We start from the raw sequence: 23,768 nt of genomic DNA, 5'->3' as shown, positions 1-23,768 counted from the left end.
CCCCCCCGCCTGCGCGGGCGGGCTGCGCGCCTCGCGCCTCCGGCCGCCGCCGGCGGTAAGTCCCCGGCCCGGGGCGGGGGGGCGGGGGGGGGGCGCTGGGCGGTGCGGGGGTAGCCTGGACAGAGTCCGGAGCACGCACGGGGCGGGAGGTGCAGGGGAGTTGCCAGGCATGCCTGTTGCATTTGAGGGGGGGGGGCGTGCAAGGGAGATGTCGCTGGCATGGCGGGAAAGGGGAGTTTGCAGCTTAGCTTTGCAAGGCTCTCCCGGGGTGCTGGGGTTGCTGCGGGACCTGGGTGGCGTGGGGTGGCCTCGGAAGGCTCTGGAGAGCAATGCTGGGGGGACCTGCATCCTGTTAGGACACCCGGAGCCAGTTCCTTGCCCGGAGCGCAGGCACAACCTGCCGGGCCGATGGCAGGGGATGTGGAGGTTTGGGATGTGTTTTTCCCCCGGAGCAAGGTGGCTTCCACGAATCCCTTGCCGGAGGTGGATTGGCACAGCGGTAGCAGCACGGTAGGGTTCCTCGGCTCCCTGCAGGGCCAGGGCCCTCCGTTGTGCATGGGACTCACCCGTCCCATGGGAGCCCTGCATCCTAACTTCCTACCGTTCTTGGTCTGAATTGTCTAAGGCAAGGCTGAGTTTAATCAGTGTCATCGTAATGTGTTTGGGTTGTAGTTAATGCCTTTAATGCAGCAGAATCCATTAGGGAAAAAGTGAACAGCGGGATATACTCTCACAGTGTCTGTATATACATATATGACTGCTTACACTACACCTATAGTACCTGCATTTGTGCATAGGCACCCTACAGGCTAGGGAAGGTGGAACATGTGTGAATGTTCACTATTAGGTGTTTACGAATGCTCTCTCGGTTAATCACAATATGGTTGCAGCTTTCATGAGCAAAAAGACTAGTTTTAGGAGACCACTACTTGTCAAACTTAAGTTAGCAGTGTCTTGTCACTTTCTTACACTAATCTCCCACACATAATGTCTATCTTTAAAGTCCACAGCCTTAGAAGAAAATGTGGCTGTAGTTCTTAGAGCTACTGTGTGATACTAAAATGGAATATGGAAACTGCTGCTTTTTTCACTGTGGATGCCTTTGTTATTTCCTTTGTGTACAAGGAAGCTGAAGGGAAGTATTCAAAAGTAAGAGGATGGGGTGCTAGGGCACAGCTAAAGGAATGTATTCTTGCTTTGAATCTTGTGCCATCAGAGGCAATCAAAAGCAGTTTTCATCACAGTATCCAAGTTTCATACAGTAAAATAACTATCTTCACGGAGCAAGCTTTCATCCCTGTAGGAACTGATTTGCCACAGACTTACTAATGATTACATTATTTCTCCTTAGAAACAGGTTATATGAAAACAGGTTGTGCGATCATCCTAAAGCTATCCAAGCCTTCAGTCCCACGCTATTTCTGGCACACCACATGTAAAAAGATGTTTTGAAACCATGGAAAATACATGATCCAGCCCTCCAGGAATCCAGAGTATTTAATAAACAACATAGAAAAAGATATTCTAGGTGAAGATAACATTGGTTTTCCAGGAAAAGATAAAAGCATTTCTAGGAGTACATTCTGATTTCTTGTTTTTACCAGCATAAATCCAGAGTCAGGGGTTACAGCAGATTTACACTGTGTGATGTGAGCTGCTGGCTTTTGCTATGGCTGTGTTTGGGATGGACCTACCAGGGCAGATGTGGCATTGCCTTTCCAGAAACAATGCATTTCTGAGAAGGCGCAGAGGTGAGACTGTCAGGCATCAAAAGTGTGCTGGAGAATAGCATGAGCACTAGCACTCCTAAAAGTTTGCTGGAATCTCTTCTGTGCAGGAAGTACTTGCATGGTACGGCTTTCTCATGCATCCTTTCCTCCATATTACTCCAAAGTCTGACAGTGATTGCATTTATTGTTTTGGGCTAATTCCAGATATCCCAGAGGGACTGATGGATGGCAAGAGCTCTGCTGGATTGAGTTACAAGCCTCCCAGCTGCAGCTGCGTAAGGATCTATTTGACAGGGAGTGCCTTGGAGAGGGGCGAGCACCCATGTGCACAGTGCGAGAACAGCAGTTTGCCCTTGTTTTGCCAGCTGCAGGACTTGAGCTGGGAGGTCCCTGCTCAGCATCTGAACTTGGGCCCAGTTGCTTTTCAGAGGTGTTGCTCTTTCCATTGACTCTGCCTCAGAAGTGAAGGAGAACATACTCTCAGGGCTCTGCCATTAAGGAAGACACAACTAAACTTGAAGCTGTAATTTCTTTACAGCAAAGTTAAACAATAACCTGACTTGTGGGGTAGGTTTCATGGGATAGCAACACACAGTGGTCTGCTTTCAGTTTATAGTGTAGATCAAACTAAACAATAACAATTTCAGTGATACAGCCCCTTTATTACAGCTGACAACGAGTTTGCTGCAGAACTCATTTAGGAGTTCAGTATGACTGATTAATGGATGATCCTAATACTGGTTATCAGCTGGGGGAAGAGTTAGTCCAGTTAACTCCAGCTGGTTATGTAAATGATGTTATGTGCAGATGTTTGCTGCTATACATGTGTGTGTGTGCATGTCTTGTGTGGGTTCGAGTTTATACAGTCTAGCAGTATAATTTCTAATGATCTTTGCACCTAGCTAATAGTATTTCCATTTCTGTGTACATAACGCTAGGAAACTGTTGTTTATCAAAGATTCCCTTTTTAAAACCATAGTTCAGGTGCACTGATTCTGGCAAATGCTTTATTATCGTATTTGGCATCCTGTGTCTGATGTGGGCACTTTAACTTTTGATTAATATTCCAGATGCTGTTACTTCCTCAAAACTCACGTTCTCCACCCAGCTGACCAGTGATGAACAGTTTCCTTCATGAAAATCAGTTGCCAGGTCACCTTGGGCATCCCATGAAGGAAATTTGAATCTGAATTCTCTTGATTAGTGTGTAAACTTGTATTTGTACTGTGTCAGAATGCTCAAAGTCAGTGGGATGCTTTCAAAATTGATAGGAATCCCTAACTGAATGGAGTTTCACAAATTGCATGTCCAAAGTGTCATAAGCTTTAAACAGGAAAATGAAACTACTGACTTTTCCCAGTTTCTAAGCTTTTTTTTTGTACTTTTTTCTGAGTTCTACAATATTCTCTATACCTTGACATACAGGACAGCTTTTTTTAAAACATGAAAACTGAGATTATGTAAGTAGAGGTGTAAGAAAAGCATCAGAAAGTTTGCAGAGCATGATAGAACGATGGAGCCTGGCAACGCAGCCTGTAGGCTGTTAGAAAAGCCAGCTCAGGTCTGAAATTGGTGGCTTAATTCCACTCCCTTTTCCAGTTCCCTAAATAATCCCTTTGTAGGTTACCTTGCTAACTGTAAGCACATAGCAGTGGCCAGAAAACTTTATTTTGTAACAGGGGCTTGTATTTGCAGCTGTGTGCCTGGAAGCTTTTGCAGTACAGAACACATGCCTTTATACCTCTGCTGAACTAAGCCTGGGAAAGTGTGATTTTTAGCAAAAGCGTGGATTTGTTTTGTCTACACATTTTTACCTCCAGGTCTGCTTCTCTTCAAGGCCTTGTTTAGAAATGGGCTTGCATTCTTGTCACTAAAAACTACTTCAGTGTCCCAGTACGGATACACATAAATGTCTTTATATCCAATTTCTGTATCTACATTATGTAAAACCTGATGCAAATTCAGGTAAATTTCTATCCACCTTTCAGAAACATGCTGAAGACTCCCCATTTCTGGGTTTTCCCTGGTTTAATTAATTTGGGTTAAAACACATCATTAACTAACCAGTGGTGAGTGTGTACGTTGACTGTCTCTGCATTTCTTTGGCTTTGTGTAAGGCTGTAAGAATGAGACCCAACTGTTTGACTAGCTCAGTTAGGACATGATTCAAGGAGACTTCTCACTTTAAATCTATGAGGAAAAGATCTGTGACAAAAGTCTATGTATGACAAAGTTTGGTTCTGAATCATTTTTTTTAAATAGACCAAGATACTTTGAGGTACAAAAGTAGAAGTGGGAAATGCTAGTTTTCTGAAGTGATGTGCTTTGTAGCTTCTCTGCTGCAGTTTTAAAGCATGGTACATACAGATGTCAGTATGTGTGGTGAGTGTGTACGTACTATCACGTATGTATGTACTGTATTTCTAAATTGTAATCTGTAGAAGGTGGGAGGTGAGGTGGTACTGCAGCATGTGTGCAGCACAACATGAGGTGCAGACAACTTATCTTATGCTCTGAGCCATACAGAATTTGCAAAGTCAAACTCGGGCAACTTTTGAGGGTAGCTTCTTAATGAGCATGTCATTAAGAAGTCTGTAACAAACCCTACTGCACATACTTCTCTCATCCAGAGTGTATCTTGCTGCTGAGAACTGAGCATATGTCTACATTAGACAATGTGACACTTCTTGTGAGCATAAAAGATACTAACAATAACTTCTTCTGACTTTCTAATTCCTCATACAACATAGCTAAATGAGCAGAGTGGCCTTTTGCCATTTCCCTAACTCACAGGCAGTTGCTTTGCAGCTGCTGCTTTCCTGGTGGTGACTGCATCTCAGTGCACCTATGTCCTTAAATCCTACCCAAAGATTTTTAGGCTGGAACACACGAATATTTGTGAAGCACTTTGCACATCTTCAGTGGTAGATGCCACTGTACTGCAATCTTTCTAAGTTTGGTGCAGTTAGAAAAGTGCACCTTTAAGTACGGTGCACTTAGAATTGTGAATTTAGTCTATTACAAGCTTATTTCCAAAAGAGATGCGGTCTGAACTTACGCAAATTCTTGCATGTGTTTGATTGAAAACACACTACAAGACAGGATATCAATTTAGTTTAGATTTTGGATGATTATCAGTCAGGTTTAATTCAGAAGGGAAATGATATCTAAGTATGAAAGGAAGCACTATTAACTAGTGAGCAGGTGGACTATTTTTGTTCGCCTTCCTGTGCTGGGCAGGAATATACCTAATTGAAAGTCTCTGCATTGTGTGCCTTACAGCTGAAAGCTGTTCTTGGTCCTTTCAAGGTTTTACTGATTCACTGCTGAGTGAAAAGTTATAGTTGGTATTTAACCAATCAGCCTTTGGGACTTTTCTTTTTCTGGCCAAAAAGTAAATAGTTTAAGTCTAAAGATTTGTTTCAGAAAGGGGTTTTGTACTCTCAGTTGGTGAGAAAATGAAGTTTTGAATGTGCGAAAGTATAAAAAAGGGGCAACTTCTGAGAAAGATCAGCATTTAGTTAGTTTGGTAAATTTTGCTTTCAGTAGGTAAAGTCTTATAGACTATAGTCACCATTATGTGAATACTTCTACTGGTTTGGAGGAAGGTGTTTTCCATAAACTTTATCACTTCTTTAGGGGGAAGGAGGCAGGAAGAGGGCCCTCAGTGTAATTATCCTGGATTAGCTAGCCAGCCTAACATAGTCAAGGTCAAAACCTAAAGCTGAGCACTGCCTCTGTTCAGTGAACAGTTCTTGTTACTTCCCTGCATGTGACTTGTTTTCAGCAGGTGAGAAGTCCTGATGAACTCAGGCAATGTTAAGCCGTTGATTGCAGATGACAGCAGTCTCTCCGAGGCTTGTACGTGAGCATTTGTTGCCAGCCTGTGTGCTGGTTTTACACCTCATGCAAGAGGTTAGACCCTCATTTCTGTGGCCCTCCAAGCACAGCAGGAGCCTCCTAGACTTTATTACAGCTACCTGAGGGCTGAGTGAGGTCGGGCATAAGTCAGTGCCCTGCTGAGCATGGTAGCTTGAATGAGAAGACCAGAAAAACTAAGTTTTAGGAAAAAAATGAGTAGTTCATTATTCATCACCTCAGAGTGATGCAGCACAACTTTATGGAGAAATGCAAATGTACCAGTTACCACAGAAAACCTCTTCTGCAATGGGAAAAAGGAGGAGAGTGGAAATTTGTTTTGCGTGTCTGGCATGAGGTCTTCACTGTGTCCCTTTGCATTCCCTAAGGTGACCTGGAGCCATTCATTAATGTGTGTTTAGGAGTTTGTGAAAGCTTGGTGGTCATGATGCCAGGAAACCCAACACTGAGCGGGACAGAGTGGGCCTGAGTTCAGCTGCGCTTGGAAAACAGGCAATCAATATTTGTTAAATGCAAGTTGCCAAAGTAGGGCCTGGTTTTCAAAAAGCTTTGGCATTTAAGTCCACAGTTAGTTATAGGGTCTGCTGGATATAGAGGTACTTTTAAGTGTTGAATCAGATGTAAAAAGAGGAGGCATTTAAGTTTCTTCCTAGACAAAGGAAGTAGTGAGCATGAAGCCTAAAGTCGCTTCGCTGCCTTGGCAGAAAGGAAAACTTAGGTTTTGAAGCTGGAAGCTGGAGGGAGTTCTCTAAGAAGTGATCTTTTCAGGCCATCACATGCTTTGTTACCACCAGTATGTGATCTTCACATCCCCCCCCTCTACCCTGGATTCAAAATAGCATCAGGCAGAGGAAGATTTTTTCTGCAGCGTTGCTTATCAGATGGTCTGAAAAAATACCGCCTTCAAAATACAGGCTTCTGCTTTGCTAGTTCAGTTTCCTTAATGGGTGTCTGATCTTCTCACCTGCTGTTTTTCTTTGTTGGTAGAAAGTTAAAACTAGCATTTTGTAAAACAGTGGTGACTTTGCAGCTCTTCTTTTTAATGCACTGCAGCTACTGGGTGCTATAAAGAGCCTTGTTAGGCAGTGATTATTGATGAAGTGATGTGGAAGATGCACCACCAAAATATGTAATAGTATGGTAGGAACTTGCTGCTTTCCTGCATGTGCTGTCTATGACTTTCCTGTGCAGTTTTCTGCACTGCTGTGGTAATTCACAGGTTTCCTGTTAATAATGTAATGGGGAAAATACTGACTCCTAAAAGGAATTAATACCTCTCTGACAGCTGGCTGGATTCTCACTGTTTTAGCAGGACCTTGGAAGGGGAGCAATTTTCACCCTTTGATTTCCTCTTTACATGGCCGCTGTGGCACAAAAGGAGTGCTGTAGGAAATGAAAAACACACGTCCCGTTTCTTGACTGTTCCTGATACCTCTCCAACATCGTACCTATGACTTCTGAACTGTTTGTCCTAATACTCCTAAAACACTGCTGTATGTTTCCTGTGCTCTTGCATAGCAGAAGCTGAGACCAATTTTGAGGGAATTGAGAGCAAGTTTTCCTTACGGACACCTGCAGAGCCCAACGAGGATGTCTGCTACCTGGTCCCTGGGCAGGTGGACAGCCTGGCACAGTGCAACTTCAACCATACCAGTAAAACCTTTGTGGTGATCCATGGGTGGACGGTAAGAAGAAAGTGGAGGAATCTCCCCTTTAACCATATTCCTGATAAACTGTGTTAGATATGTCAGCTGAGGTGTCTATACACCACAGATAATATTAAGATGTCTCCTTTTTTAATTAAAAAAAACCCCAACAGGTCACAGGAATGTATGAAAGTTGGGTCCCGAAGCTGGTGGATGCTCTGTACAAGAGAGAACCTGATTCAAACGTCATTGTGGTGGACTGGCTAATTCGAGCGCAGCAGCACTACCCAGTGTCCGCTGCATACACTAAGCTGGTGGGGAAGGATGTTGCTATGTTTATTGACTGGATGGAGGTAAGACATGTAGTCACATGTCTCACATTGCTGTTGTGTCTCCTAGGACATTATGTACAATGATGCAGCTGTGTTAATAATCTCCTGTTGGGTAGATGGAGTTAAGCTGTTGCAGACAGTACTTTCGCTGGACTGGTAAAACCCCAGCTTTAATTTAATGGTTATCTTTTACACAAGGAGGCTTTTTATAGTGCATTCTGGAAACTTTGCCTTGTGGTCTGTGGAGCCCTGTGAGTCCACAGTATTTCTGAAGGCTCTGTGAGAGGTAGCTGTGAAAGACAGGTTCCTATATATTATACGGTAGCCAGCCTTTGGGAAACAGAAGTCTGCCCTGCCTTTGGGAAATACTTAGGAGATCCAGAAACTGGTGGGGAGAGGGTGGCTGAAAACCTTCGATATAATACACAGCCCTGTGTTCTGTCCTTCATTCTGCATTCCTCTCTGCTTAGCCTTTTGCCTTAAGTTAGTTAACTCAGGTGACCTAGTATGGCAAAAAGTTATGTTGATTGTATTTAGTATTTCTTCTATTATTCATGGCTCAAAGAGAAATCTCAGTGTTTACAAAACATTTCCCCTTGTGTCTTCTGATGTTTTCCCATTTGACTTCAAACTTTAAACAAATTACTTTCTTCTGCAGGAGCAATTCAATTATCCTCTCAACAATGTCCACTTGCTGGGGTACAGTCTAGGTGCTCATGCTGCTGGGATTGCTGGGAGCCTGACCAAGAAGAAGGTGAACAGAATTACTGGTAAGAAAACCTGTGGTTGTAGAGTGGAGAGTCCCGTCTCCTCCATGCTGAAATATTACGTTCCTCTGGAAAATCACCAGAATAACTGTTGTTTGTTGGCAGTACTTAGGTTATGTGTTCATTCTTTATTGAATCAGCAGGGCTGATATTCCTGTAATAGAATGGAAAAGGTTCAGAAAAGAACAACAAAGGTGGTGGGTGAGAAGCCTTGATCTGCCTCTGCACAAGAGATGAGTGAGTAGGCAGGGATTAATTGGCCATGAAAAGAGACTAGTAGGGGGGCATGTGATAGAGACTGGCCAATTCCATGGCTTGGAGAAGGTCACAGTATCTCTTGCAGCACAAGAACTTCAGCTGATTGTCTTCATCCAGGCGATCATCCCTTGCAGCTGGTGGGAGCTGTTAAAAAACCCAGGAGGTAGATCCTCCTGCACTGGATGTAGTATCTGCAGAGCTCTTTGTGGGATGCTGTGGATGCAAGAAGTTTATATGGGCTCAAAGGGAGACTGGACAGATAATCAGAAGAGATCCACTGTGGGTTACTAAAAAAAAAAATTAATCCTCACAGGCTCAAGTAATATTCTAGGCTGAAAATAATACTGGGAAAGTTTTGGGAAGGGGAGGGAAGTATATATATCTGCTTGCCCTGTTCCTATGCATGCTTAAATGTCTGCTTAGGGTGATTTTTGGAGGCTGAGAAGTGTGCTAGACAAGGCAGAGTGCATGGCCATTCAGGGGCTGGTTTATAGCCCAGCACCTGGAGGGCTGACCCCCTAGCACTGATTTCGGTGACAAAGGAAATGCCAACATCAGCAAATGAGGCTAAGAAAATCACTCATCTGTGGTGTCTTCGCTGCTGAGAGAGCTTGGGAGCTGCGTTCAAATGGGAGCCTAGCTTCCTTCCTCCTGGCACCCTTTGCCCTTTCACCTGAGCCTGGCTGTGATCCCAGATCCACAGGCATGCTGGGGGGTGGGCTATGGAGCAGTCGCATCAGGAAAGGCTAACTCCTGAGAGGTGGCAGATTAAAATCAGGAGGCCAAAGCACTAGTCCCTCTACCCTTCCTTTCAGCTGCAGCTTTGTTGCTTTCACTGAGGCTGCCAAATCACTCAAATACCAGTAGCCCTCTGTTATGCCCTCACGGTTGCCCTCGGTGCCCAAGATGAACCTTTCCCTGGGAAAGCAGCATCACCTTTAAGCACAGGGAGCGATGGGATGTGGTCCCTGAAGTCCTCACAGCAAGGGGAGGCAGGTCAGACTGGGTAAGGCTAACCAGGGGTGGGTGACCCAGGTGCCTGTCCCCAGCTGAGGGCTGCAGAAGAGACATGTCCCTTCAGCTCTGCCTTCAGCCATCTCTCAAGTAATTGTCTGGATTCAAGAGATAGTACTTGTTCACTGGCAGAATAATTCTGGGTGTTTTTAATGTCAGCGTTGCTGCAGCTTGACAGTTTACCATAATAACCTCCTTCCCCTTAGGCAGTGGGTAGACAGTGAAGCTCTCATTTACGTTTCCCACTTGTTCCCCTAGCAGGGAGTAAGCAGCAAGACATTTTCCACACTTCAGACACTTCAAATAGAAGTTTTACAATTCCTCTGTTTCTTGACAAGAGGAAGACATTGAGAAAATATTTACTAGCTTGTTTCTTCCATCCGCTGGAAATGCTACAGCTGTGAGGAAGTTATCTGGGCTTCTTTACATATGTTTACATATACCTTATTTTTAAACAGTGACAGCATTTCAGGGCAGTGTATTGATTCTCCTGTATACATGAATGCTACTTAAATGATCTTGCTGTAATGTCTGCAGTGACACTGATACCATATGCAATGCTCCAGCCCAATCTAGTAGCTGAGTTTGGCATTTGTTATCACTGTCAGTGTCTCTGGCAGACAATTTCAGTTTTTCTTTGTGCTTTGCCCCATAAAGGGCTGGATCCAGCTGGTCCTACCTTTGAGTATGCCGATGCCCTCACCCGCCTCTCCCCGGATGATGCTGACTTTGTGGATGTCCTACACACCTACACTCGAGGCTCTCCAGACCGCAGCATTGGGATCCAGAAGCCTGTTGGACACATTGATATTTATCCTAATGGTGGAGGTTTCCAGCCAGGTTGCAAGTTGGGAGAAGCACTCCGTCTGATTGCTGAAAAAGGCTTTGCAGGTGAGGCTGCTGTGAAACAAGCGGTATAACATCCAAAGGGAGATCTTCAATAGCATGCAGGTTTCTTGCAAGCAAAGATTTCTTCGAGAGGCACAGGAACTTGTTCTTTTAAGTGCTTTTAAAAGTCACCCTGTAAAGCCCAGCTCTGGCATAGCAGATTGTACCTGTTGACAGCATTGCTTAGGGGTTTATGTCATTGTATGCATGTGTGTATACATAGTACACACTTTCTTTCTTTCAAGATGTGGATCAGCTGGTGAAATGTTCTCATGAACGATCCATCCACCTCTTCATTGACTCCCTCCTCTATGAAGAAAAGCCCAGCATGGCCTACCGCTGCAACACAAAGGAAGCCTTTGAGAAGGGTCTCTGCCTTAGCTGCCGGAAGAATCGCTGCAACAATTTGGGTTACAAGGTCAACAGAGTGAGAACAAAGAGAAACACCAAAATGTACTTGAAGACCCGTGCTCAGATGCCCTATAAAGGTAGGTCCTGCTTGCTTACTGGAGAGCAAGACTGGTACTTTTGCTCAGCTGCGTGTCAGGGTGGGTGCATGCTGCAGGTGACAATATTGCTGCTTTGCTGCCTGTGGCGAGCAGAGGTGAAGCTTGCCTGCAGTTTACCGTTGAGCACAAGCTAAAGTGCAGTCTCAGAAAAACAGTGTCATCTTACTCAAGGTGTGGAGGTGGGGGGTAGACTATAAAAATGAAGGTATTCTGTAACAAGTTTCCAAGTAGCAAAATTAAAAAGACTTTCTCTGCGGCCTGGTCACTTGGAACAACTGAGTCTTCCAGATTTTTTCAGTATTTTTCATCCAAATGAATTTGTCCTACTGCTGGGAAAATAATCAGCGGAGCTCAGCCTGATGATCAACTTCTTTAAAGATGTGCAACCATCAGACTTGTGCTTTTCATAATGCCTTTGCCAGAGGAGCACAAGCCCTCATTAAAATATCACAGCACTTCTTGATTCCCATTGCCACAGTGGTAGGTCTGAGAAGGACATTGCCAGGAAGAACTGGAAGACTTTCAGCTGGGAAAATAGCTTCTGAGTTTTATTTTACTACTTTTTTCTTCTTCCCTAGCTTTGACTGTGCCACATGGTATGCTCATTGTGTGACAGACCAGCGATCAGAGGGCACATTCCTGCGGTGTTAGAACAGCTGCAAGACTAGTGTTTTGTTGGCATTTAGTGCTTAATATGCAGTGTCAGTGGGTTGAATTTTTTCACCAAGGCTCCTGTATGAGGAGAGCACAGCTTACTTGTTTCAAGTCAAGGACAGCAAGTCTTACACATTTATAACGGGTTTGAAGGCGATACTGCAGACTTTGGGATTATTACAGTGGCAGTCAACTTAAAATGCAGAGTTTAGTTGCAAGAACTGCAAAGGTGTTTTTTAATTGTGATTCCCTTGCATCCTAATCTTTACCTCCTCACAAAAATAGTTCCCTGGATACCTGCAGGGAACTAACCTCCTCAGTTTAGTGATGTTGGCGTATTTCAGCCTAGGATTTACATGGGGGTTTTTGGGTGGTTTTGTCACCAGCAGTCTCTTTGGAGGTTGAGTTTTTTCCTAATAGCCTTTTTTGTGTTCTTCCAGTCTTTCATTACCAGGTCAAGATCCATTTCTTTGGAAAGACTAATATGACCAAGACAAACCAGCCATTCCTGATCTCTCTCTATGGCACTCTAGATGAGAGTGAGAACATTGGTTTCACACTGTGAGTAGCTACAGAAACAACTGCAATGTACTATTGAGTCTACCTAAATCTGCTAAAGCTCCAGCTGATGAACTTGTTCTAGCTCTAGCTACAGGAATCTTACAGGGTCCCAGAATCTGCTCTTGTCCTTGATCAAGGGGATGCATCCACTGCTGAAGCTAATGATCTAAGCTCTATAGGAGCTGTTCTTGTTAAGAGATCTGAAACATGGAAATGTGAAGCCTGACTTGTGGCTCAGCCTAATAAGAATTTTTCTGGTGTGGCAGGTTCTTGTTTTCTTCTCTTTTCACTATCTTTATGCCATGTTCCAGCTGTGTTAAAGCTCCTTAAAAGCAGACTGCAACCTGGAGTTAATTGTCTGATGGGTCTGAAGGCCTTGGTGCAGAAGCTGAGGGAGACATGGGATTTGCTTCCACAGCTCTGCAAATAAGCAGAAGTCTGTGATTACATCCCTGCACCTGGGCTGGCAGGGAATGGGTCTGGAAAGCACCAAAGTCTGTTTTCTACTCTGAGGAACCTAAACTGTTCCTGGCTGGTGCTTGTCTGGCTTCTCTGAGAGCCACCAGCACTGGAGAAGACACCCCTTGCCTGGCAGTCTGTCCCAGGGTTTACCAGCCTTGCTGCAGAAAGCTTTTCCTTTTGCCTCTACAAAAGCTTAAGGTGGTTTTTTTTCCTTATTCCATCCATTAGAACTATGGAGAAGGTTGCTTCTTTCTTTGAAGGAAAGTCCTGGTTCTGTGTTTCCCCTTAATTTTCTTTATCTGTCCAACAGTTCCGTTTTTTGTTTTTTTTCCTTATTTCTCTCCCCACAGGCCTGAAGTCTCCTCAAACAAGACCTTCTCCTTCCTGATTTATGCAGAAGTGGATATTGGTGACCTGCTTATGCTGAAGCTGCAGTGGGAGAAAGACACCTTCTTCAGCTGGTCAGACTGGTGGACTCCTTTTACGTTTGACATCCAGAGGGTCAGAGTGAAGTCAGGAGAAACTCAGAAAAAGTAACTTGTTTTGATTGTTATAAGCTGTATTAGTTTTAATTGACAATGTTTCCTGATTCCTGGTATCTCGGAGCAGGACAAAACATGGAAAGCAGTTACAAATGGGTGCAGCACTGATAATTAGTGCTCCGGTGGCACCAAACCAGCATTTATATCAGCCAGGTTCAGTTGTTTGCTTCCACTGGGATCTGCAATCTGTAGTTTTACTCCCACATAATTCATTTGCATACCACTCTCATGTGCCTCAGGTTAGTTATAATATGCAGGAGAGGATCTCCATGAACCAGCATCTCTGATTGTATTTGCAGTTCTCCTCCTCCTTTCTCTTGCTGGACATTTGCACAAGTTTTCTTGTGAAGAGCATGCTTAGAAGGAGGTTTTTGAAATGCTTACAAAAGTGCGTTTGCACAAGAAATCATTGCTTCGTTAAGCTGGATTTTCTTAGGAGTTGGGAATACTTGAATGGTGGGTGAAAACTGAAACATGACTGTTGCAGGACACTGCTAATGCATGAATGTTAAAACAGCAAAGTCTGAACAGAACTGCTTGACCTGAATCTTTTGGAATACTCATATTCACTAGGCATGACATCTCTTAGCAGAAAATGGACCCGGGACAGTATGCATGTCGTATGTGCAGTATTGTGAATAATATGTTCCTCCTTTGAATAAACAAGGCAGTCATTTTATCAGAGAACAGTTATCAGAGCTGAACAAATATAGGGGTGGGGAAACTGCTGATAAATAGAAAAGCAACTGCTCAGGTTTGCTGGAATGGGCAACCTACTTTGTTTGCAGACATTTGGGGGAGTAATGCTTTCTTCCAAGATCATTCGCCTGACAAAAGTCACACAAGGACTGGTGTAAATAAAGATCCAAGAGACTTTGATATAGAGCTTCTGCTCTCTTAGCCACAAGAAGATTTTATACAAAGGACCAAAGTTATGGCTACAGTTTGAGGTCAATGCATAATGCATTTACTAGTTTTTCTTGCACAGTGTTTCTTTTGTCCCAGAATTCTTTTTTTAAAAATAATTTTCTCACAGGCTTGTAAAGTAGTACTGCTGCACATGACAGAGTATAAAGACTGCTTCCAAGCACCAGTCCTATTCCTAAGGTTAAAAAGAGATGTCTGGCTCAGTCATGTGATTGTCCAATACTTATTCCACAGGGTGGTGTTCTGTTCTCGAGATGGCACCTCACGTCTCAGTAAAGGAGAAGAGGCAGCAATATTCGTGAAATGCTTGGAGCAGCCTGTCAACAGGAAGAGAGGAGGGTATGAGTGATCACTGTTTTTGGGTTGGGAAACTTGAGTGATAGTAGGAGGATCTAACAAAACTCCCTGATTTAGTTGACTTGTGCACTAGTCTTCTCAAGGCTTCAGAAGCGTCACAACTCAGACTAACCTGGGGCTTGCTTATGGCAGCTTTGGCAGCTTAATTTGGTTCTCTGCTAACCATCTCCTTGTGTGGTTGTTAGCATGTCTGAAAAGCAAGTACAAGTCACTGGCTCTCACATTCACACGGTGGCCAAGTATAAATGACTGTTAGAGAGGGTTTACAGACAAGACACTAACACAGAGGAAAGCGTGCCTCTATCTAAAGATGCCCTACATTTTACCCTTAATTGAAGAACATCCAGACATCCATACTGAGTCAGTCCAGAGCCCTCTCTCCTCACTGGCCAGCAGCAGATTCAGAGCCTGGTACAGAAACTGAGCAGGCATATGCAGGTGCCCTCCCTGGCACACTGCTTTCTGCTGGCAACTGCCAGGTGAGTGACTTCCTGAGACTTGCATCTCTGATTTGGATCAGAGATTGAGTCTTTGTTTAATAGCCCTTAGTGCACTTTAATTTTTTGATCAGTAATTTTTCTGACCCAGAGTAAACTTTGAAATGTGGGGCCAGATTTATTTGGACTTTATCCACTAAAGTTTGAGCTGGAGAAGTGGTTATATTTATTTTAGTGCAACTGCTGTGTGTGAAAGATCTCATGGGGACACTTCTAGACTGAGATCTAGTTGTGCATAAAAAGGCATGTGTGCTGACCTTCACTTCAGGGCAATGACCTGGGGAGGCCTTGAGAGCTCTGTGTGTGTATCTACATGTAAAACAAAGCAGCAGCCGGAAAAAGCCTGAGCACGTAATTTATTTTCCTGTTAAGTAGTATTTTTTTAATCTTAAGTCTCAAAAATAAGACAAAAAGGAGCAAGTATCTTATTTCTTCCTCTTCACCTTATCTGTCTTTTTTTTTCTCCCCACAGTGCCAAGAATGCCTCTAAAGAAAATTCTGCTCATGAATCTGATTAAGTGACAAGAATGAAGATTTTCCACACTGGGGAGGAGAGTCTGTTCATCCCCATGGACTGGATGTTCAGAAATAAATATATAGAAATATTTATCTGCTGCTGGCTTTTTGCCTGCTATTCCTAGCTATCTTAGGAGACTTCTTGTAAGGAGGTCTCAGCATACAAAGTTACTAACCATAAAAATACATTATCCAAATAGTTAAAAACAAAAAAACTCACGAAACAACTTGCCAAAGGCTTGAGTGCTGGGAAGGAATAAGTAATTTTGCTTAATCATGGTGCCTTGTGACAAGGTTTCTTGACATCAAATCCTCTATAGCAATTTTCTAGTATTTATTGAAAAGAAGCAAAGCCCTGTACCTGGCTTTTCTTTCTTTTCAGGAGTCTTTTGAAACTGGACAGGTTTTTTTCCGGCTTGGCTAACTGAATTTTCAGACAGTTCAGTGGCTGGAGTTCATTGTCTTCAAGTGTGTGTTTAGCAAATGAGTAGGTTTCTCATGTGAAAAAACACCTTTGCTGTGTGTATTACTAAAAGGTGTCAGGGACTGACTTAATATGGGGATGAATTCTTGTGGTTATGAATGTGTTTTACTGGGGGTAGATGCCAGTGCTGCTTAGCAATAGGTGTGATCTGTTAAGCTATATAGTTCTATGTGGCTTACCCTGGAATATCTAGCAGTTGTAGGAGAAGACAGCAATACTAGTGCCCTGTGCAGACATTCAACTTTTCTTCTGTGCTTTCATTCCTTGAAAATGAAACCATCTAGCCTCCAACATTGTGTGAGTAAGGAACTGCAAAGGAATTGAACTACCAGAAACTGCAGGAAACAGATTTTTTTTTTTCTTTTTTTTCCCACCACTTGCTTGCATGCTGTATGCCAAAACAGACAGTTTCTCTGCTCTTTGACACCAAATGTTATGGCTGCTGTATGCAGTCTTCAGTGCAAATGAATCTACTTGACAGGTGACAAGCGTGCTTATGCTTCCCTGTACTGGAATTGTGACTGCCGGTGACCCACCTTGGTTTGTTGCTTGGCTGTGATACAGTGCTAGATCCTAGGAGCTGCTTCATTTTCTGACATGAGGTGGAATTCAGCAAGGAGCAGGAGCTGTGACAGTTAAAAGGAGCCTGATTGTGTGATGCACAAGAATGAATGCTCTGAAAAACACTTGAATTAGATATGCTGCAAGTTGCCAAAAATAGATATATTGAAGGCATTCTGCTTCCCCATTTTAAGTAGCATGTAATTTTTCTAGTGCTCTGAAAGGTTCAGTAGCCCTCTTTGAGCTTTCTAGAAGATAAACAAAATACTGGGGAGGCAGAAGGTCTTGAAGGTAGACACTTGGAGAAGTGTAATGTGAGCTATTGATGCTGTTTTTCTGTAGTCTTTTCCTGCATGTGCAAGACAGTGTGGAGGTGGTGATTTCTCCAATATCATCCCATCTTGAAAGCAAAACCAACATGTATGCATTTATGTGCACAGTTTGGTGGTTTTTTTTTTTTTCCAGCTGTGGCTGCTAGTATATTTGGGGATAAAAGTCTTAAACAGTGCAATATCTTGGAATATTAATAACTCTGAAATTGCTCACATTTGATTTCCTAACCTTTAAACTACAGCAGAGATATGGTGAGTCACTGAGGGTGGGGTTGAGTGTTGAGCCACTGCATTTGAGACCTCTAAAAATAAATAGAATGATTTATTCCCTATAGACTTCACATTTTGTTGCCATTTTCTCTTAAGAGTCAAGTTCTTTGGAAATAAAGTGTCTGAACAGGTGTGCTCTTAATACAGGATCAGATACAAACACATAACAGAACTTGGATACGAAATAGTGAAGGTTCTTGTACATGAGGACACATGATTTAGCTTTGGATGTTATTTATTAGCTGTAAATAAGATATTTATGTGTGTAAAGGTAGTTTGTATATATTGCTAAAGTTGCTGACAGTCTCTACATTAATACAGTTGTGTGGTATTAATCCTGTATATAGCTTTCAGAGAGGTTTTTATCAACAAACCACTTACAGTGCATTATTTCCTATGTGGTTAATACTTTTTTTTTTTTTTAAAAGAAAGCGCCTCTGTTTTGTACAGAATGGAAACCTATGGTTTTAATAAAATTCTCAAACTGATGCCAAGGTCACTAGTTTCCTTTTGATGAAACAATCTGATGTATATCTTTTATGTGAAGGCCACAGCCTTTTACTTGGATTCTGGGATGAAAAGATGGGGTAAGATTTTTTTAAAGCAACGTGATTTTTTTTTTTTCCATTTCCTTTTGGGAAATGCAAAACTCCTGTATCAAGACATCAGGGAATCACTATGTGCCAGCAAGTATCCCCATCACAAGAGAAGTAGCTGGTCATCTGCAGTTTGTGGCTTTAAGTTTCATGCCCTTTTAATAAAGCCCTTCCTTTGAAAGGCTAATTTCCTCTTTTTTTTTTTTTGGCAGATGTCAGAACTATGATTCTGCTCCTTGCTGTACAAAAATAGAGATGTTCTGACCCTTTACCAATCCTTTACCACCACTACCACTTCAGGGAGTAACAGTGAAAAAAATCACTTTGACCCATATGTGAGCACAGCTGAGCTCAAGAGTGGTTGTCACCAGAACAGTTTGCTGTGTGTGATGCAGAGCAAAGCTTTATCAAGGTCATTGTGGCGCTCCCCTTCCAATCAAGGAGAGTTGTAGTGACGTGCATGTGGGGGACAATATTAGGAGTATTTAGAGCAGCTCTGAGTTGGCTTGGGAAACTCTGCTTCCAATACTCTTCCTTGGTCAAAGAGACTGACAGGAGCAGAGCTTCACTCCTTGTGAAAGCAGAGCGGGAGGTATGCAATGGAAAATGGATGGACACAAAGACAAAGGATGCATGGAGGGAGAGGGGTGAAAGAGGGTAGGGGAGGAACTGAAGGGGGAAGGGAGTATCCTGGGGGAATGAATGGGAGAGGGAAGACAGGGGAGGAACCCAATCTACAGAGAGGGAATGCATGGAACTGCTGGCAGCAGGTATTCCAAGAACACTGCTGCTTTCCTTGTGTCAGTGGCTGGGTTGGGGGACTGGAAGGACTCCTACAGCTGTACAAGACAAGGTCTGTGACCACATTTCCTAAAAGCACGATGATACTGCTACTCTCTTAAAACCTCAGTAACCTCACTACACTAAACACATTATTAGGTAAAGCAGAGAAATAGTTTCTGGTGCAGGGACAAGAACCCAGGTCTCCCCTGTGAGCCTTCAGAACCATCCCTGGCCCCGTTACTCTTGCATCTTGCTCTGCAGTGCCTAGCTACATCAGGAAAGGTGATGATCCCTGCTCACCCTGCCAACTGTCTCTAGAGAGGGCTATGGGGGGGATAGGCTGTCCCATGGCTAACCAATGGCTTGAACAGGCAGAAAGAGCCATTTTTGGCTGGAAAGAAAAGGTGAAGAAAAGGATTTCAGCCAATGTACCTGCAAGGCAAGGAATTCCTGACTCAAGTACCTAGTGCCTAGATTTTATTCCTCCATATTCATTCTGAGAAATTTTTGGAACCAGCAATGAATGTGCTGTCTGTGGGTGTCTCCATACTCAATTAGCAGTTTGGTAATTAGCTGGTTTGACTCCCCTGTTGACGCACCATATTCTTCATACATGCCTGAAATGCAGTACCTGGTTTCACATCAGGGAGCACACGCTCTAAACATTAGGTTGCAGGGGGCAAGAATAATAGCTTGTCATCTGAAGTCAAAGATTAGTTCCTCTATAAAAGCTGAGAAAGCACTCAGTTGATTCAGCAGTGAGAAAACTATTCCTCTTTCCCTGTCTGTAAAGTGGGTGGTTGATTTCCACAAGCCTTGAAATCATGAAGGCCTGTATAAATCCCACATCTTTGTAAACCAATGCTTTTTTTTCCTTCACAAACTGTGATGACTAGCTACGGAAAATGGTTTTCTCCCTTCAGATATAGTTGTGTGTCTGCTTTTTTCTGTGCTGTGAACAAAATGTCAGAAGCTTGCTGCTTTGGATGAGCAAGACATTGTAAATGTGTTGTTTCTGAAGCTGGTCAAAAACAGATACTGAAAACAAATTTTCAATAAAAGGGAAGAATTAAAGTAGCTATAGTATTTTCCTTTTTCTTTACAGCTATAAATGCAGGGCTGTCCATATTCTGACTCTGTCAATCCAAACATAGCAATATTAAAATCCTCACGTCCAAAGGACTAATCCAACTGCTACCAAGTCATCATTCAGGAAAGAAATATCCAGCTTCTCTTGCTGCCTCTTTCCAGAAAAGTCTTCTAGCTAAATGTATTTTGTAGCAGGTCTGGAATGTCACCAGTTTACACATAAACAAATAAAGGGACTAGCATTCTCCAGTGACTGAAGGAGAACAAGGAAATGAGAAAAGGAAGGGAAGGGAACCATTTGGCAGAACATCCCATGTAGAGCTTGTCTCAACAATGCCTTTATATCCGTGTGTGGTGCTATCTCTGCTCAGCAATGCTCAGGATGCTTCCCTAAATCATTTCAAGTTAGCTCAGCCAGAACAATGCATCCACATCAGAAAAGCAGATGCTAAACAGGGACCACTTTGGGTGTAGCAGGTGTTAGCGTGTGGGTGCAGTGTATGTCCAATGATGTAATCTCCCAACCATTCACGTCAGATAAACACCGTGTTCTTCATTGTAGGCCCTTCCTGTGGGAAGTAACCTGATATCACTAGTCTCGCTCTCGCCAATGACTCTGGAGAGTCTCTGTTACTGTTCATCACCCCACCATGTTGAACCACTTGGTGAGCAGTGAGACAGCCTGGCTGGCCATGTGTCTGTCCTCAAAAGCGCCAGGAAGTGAGGACATGTCTTGTGTTGCTCCAGTTACCAAAGGTTTTTTTACCCACAATTAGCTGTAAACCTGGAATCTTCTAAGTAGTGAAACAAGGACACTCTCAAACAGAGAGGATTGCCATGGCAGCTTCACTTCTTCGTATGCACAGGAGCTCCATGGAAATTAGGAGCAGTAGGAACAGATTCTCATGTTAGAACAGGTTGAAAAGATGCTAAGAATAGCCACACGTCTTCAAAAGAAGCATTAAAAAAAAAGACTTCAAAAGGTTTCCTTGCCAGGTCCTCAGGCTCTGGTGAGGCCCTTGCTTCCTTCCTGTGGCATGCTGCATTCAGGAGCTTTTGGGGTTTCCTCCCACAGCCTGAGAGGTTGCTGTTGCACAAGGCTCCCTTAACCCTTGGGATTAAAAACCTCTCCCATGGCTGACTCTGGATGTGAGGAGAGGGCTACCAGGCTTGTGCTCTGGTGAAAAGGAAAACCCTGCTCTCACAGTGTGAGGCCTAATCCAAACCCCACTGAGGCTGGGAAAAGTCTTTTTGTTGGCAATGTGAGCTCTTGAGTGCTTTCCTAACACCTGGCATGATACCCCAGTTTTAAAATGAAAGCACAGCTCAAGCTTTCTTGCCTTTGCTCCTCTTATGCATTGTTACCAAACCAACTGCATACAATGTCAGGTCATGATCTGCTTAGGCACTAGGTTAAATACCAGCTCTGGATGACTTCTCACAAATAATCCCAGCATCCCCTGGCCGGTACAGACTTGCTTATCTATGGGCCAGAGCAAACAGCATAATTGCAGTGATGTAAATAGCACCCAATCAAAATTAAAAAGAAAAACAAAAGAGAGAGAGAGAAAGACATGGTACATAATACCTTATTTAACATCTAGGGGCTCCTGTAGGAGGGTATGAGATTAAGACAATCCCAACCAAACCCAACTGTTTGCCTTGGCCTTCTTGCTGGCAGGCCAGACATTCCCATGGGCAATGGGAGCCATCTCAGGGATGCTCTCATGTAACTCCAGCTCACTGCTCCGTGTGGCACGCTACCCCCATATCTCAGGTGGTGTGCCCCTTCCAGACCCTTGCTGGGTCTTGCTCTGAAACCAGGCATGGTCACACTGATTCTTAAATTCCTCACTCCTGCAAAGCTGCACAATGGGAAATAGCATAGCTAGAGCAGGTGGTTTTTTGATCTGTACCAGGGAGGTTCAACAGCCAGGAGGCTTGACAGAAGTCTAAATTTTGGACCATTATGTTACATGTCAGTGTCAATTTTGAGAGAAATCAAAACAAAAACAAAACAAAAAGCAAAAAGAAAGAGCAGAAATGTCTAAGAAGAGGCAAGAGGGAAGAGGGGGTCTTTGGTGTTACAGCAGTTTGTACAGTACTGTACTGTAATATAGTGAAATCAGCCATACCAAGACTAGCATGGTAAAGCTGATAAGCATTACCTTGATTTTAAATACACATTCTCCTGACATCAAGAAAATGGAAGTGTGCATATGAGGCTAGGTATACACTTAAGTGCTTTACAGTGTGTTGAAATTTATTAAAAATGTTTAGTCCATAACAAACCAATCCTAAAGAAAAGTGTATAAAGACCCATTATAGAAAGATCACCCAGATTACAGAATGAAAAACAAGATTATAAATAAAGGTTAAAAAGTAGAAGCACATATTCAGCAAGAAGAATAAATTAAGAGGAAGAGGAAAAGCAAGAAGAGCTCTGCCTTAGCAAATTATTCCACTCAGAACACCCACCCACATAGTCTTGAATGTAATCGAGCTATTATTTATATATGACTAATTTTTCCCCCCTTTTAATGTATTTATAACCCAGACACAAAATTAAGCCAAATTTTCTTGTTTATCTTGGCAAAATTTTGCCCTTTGCTTGCAAGGTTTTTCAGTACAAGGGTAAAAAACAGATCTTAATCTCTCTGATTTTATTTCCCAGGCCATAGACAGGAGACACAGACCAGGCTCAGTGCGACAGAAAGACTACTTCCAATATCAGTCTTAATGTCCTGAGCACAGAGCAGTGATCGAGTAAGCAAATGCCTACACAATGGCCAATTCAAGAAATGGAAGATGCTTGCTTTTTTTTTTTCCCTTCTTTTCTTTTTTATTTATAGAGCTGTGTTCATGTGCCTTGCTGTAGTTCTTTGTTTTCTTTTAACATCAGTGAATTTAAAGACCCTGGGGAGAAATCAGGGAAATGCTGGGGAACATTCTTTTGACAGTAACTTTACTCCCTTACTTAATGCACGTAGATTTAAATTTGGAGCATAAAAACAATGGCATTTTTGTGGCTGGATGTTTTTTAATGGAAGGCGTAAGCACCCAATTGCATTCAAAATTGGGTGTCATTTTTCCCCCTCTGCATTTGAAAGCATCATTTTGAATTTGCATGGGAGGCATCAGAGGAGGGCAAGAGGGCAAACCTTCTATACAAGGTTTATTTGGGGCTTTTTGTCAGTGCTCAAGCAGCCCTCTGTGAGACATTTCAGTTACTCAGTGGTACCTCTTCTGAGTAACTGGTCCCTGACCATCACTTCGTTTGGTTTTGGCCATTCTCTGACAGGATCCCCATGATGGCACCTTGTTAGCTGTCAAGGTAGTAGTCCCATTGCCTGCAAGACTTCCTTGGGCATCTTAGGGGTAGCAATAACTGCAGTTACATGGGAGCATTTTCTTGCAGACAAAGTGTAACCAAGCTGGCAAAGAGCTCTGAAAAGTAGCTTTTAAATAACCAGCGAGAACTTGTATTTCCTTACCAAGCTTGGACCAGATGCTTGGACATCTTTATGTAGGTATGACTAAGCCTCTATGACCTTCTCCCCAAACTTATACTAGCTTGCTGCTGAATCCTGTTTTCCATTTCTCCTTTCATTTGTCTTTTGACCAAGTTTGCAGAATTCAGCATCCTTCCCCCTACCAACGCCCCTGGGCTCCCTGTCCCGTGGCCTCACAGAAGCCTGGTGAATTTGTGTGTTACCCTTTGCAAGACTATCCCCCCTCCAGCCAGCTAGGAGATGAACCTGCATCAGCTACTTCTCTAAGGAGTCTGCAACATTTTTTTGCCTTTCCTATTAGGTTCCCTTTAACACCAGCTTTTGGTCTAAAAGCCACCACAGATGGGGAGGGAAAGGCACCATATTGAGATAAGAAGATAGGTGTTTCCAAGTCCTCCATGAGTTGATCACCTAACATAGCAGAATAAGAGGACCTACCTGTGAAATGATCTTCTGTCGATTGCACTGTATGTTCATTTAAAGAAATAGCAGTAGTCTCCTATTTGGACTTTCCTCTGTGCAACTTGATGGCATCTTGAGGACGCTGGATCCATATCCTGTAGAGACATCCTCTTCACTCCGTGTCCTGTTTCTATAGTATT

The 23,768-nt window shown here is 43.2% G+C and overlaps 1 protein-coding gene across 1 annotated transcript; it reads left to right on the top strand.

Annotated features, from left to right (window-relative positions):
- Positions 1–6: 6 nt before the first annotated feature.
- LPL (lipoprotein lipase) lies at positions 7–17,676 on the top strand (the record flags this gene model as incomplete). The annotated part of the gene is made up of 10 exons (XM_009286350.2): positions 7–55; positions 7,131–7,294; positions 7,429–7,608; positions 8,246–8,357; positions 10,284–10,517; positions 10,760–11,002; positions 12,118–12,238; positions 13,051–13,233; positions 14,404–14,508; positions 15,496–17,676. Coding segments are annotated over 10 exons (1,437 nt in total), but the record flags the coding sequence as incomplete, so codon positions are not given.
- Between the last annotated feature and the right edge of the window lie 6,092 nt (positions 17,677–23,768).

This window comes from Aptenodytes forsteri, unplaced genomic scaffold (genome assembly GCF_000699145.1).
Source record: "Aptenodytes forsteri isolate BGI_AS27 unplaced genomic scaffold, ASM69914v1 Scaffold412, whole genome shotgun sequence".
NCBI classification, from domain to species: domain Eukaryota; kingdom Metazoa; phylum Chordata; class Aves; order Sphenisciformes; family Spheniscidae; genus Aptenodytes; species Aptenodytes forsteri.
Note: the sequence above shows the minus strand (reverse complement) of the source record. Positions and strands in the feature narration are given on the sequence as shown.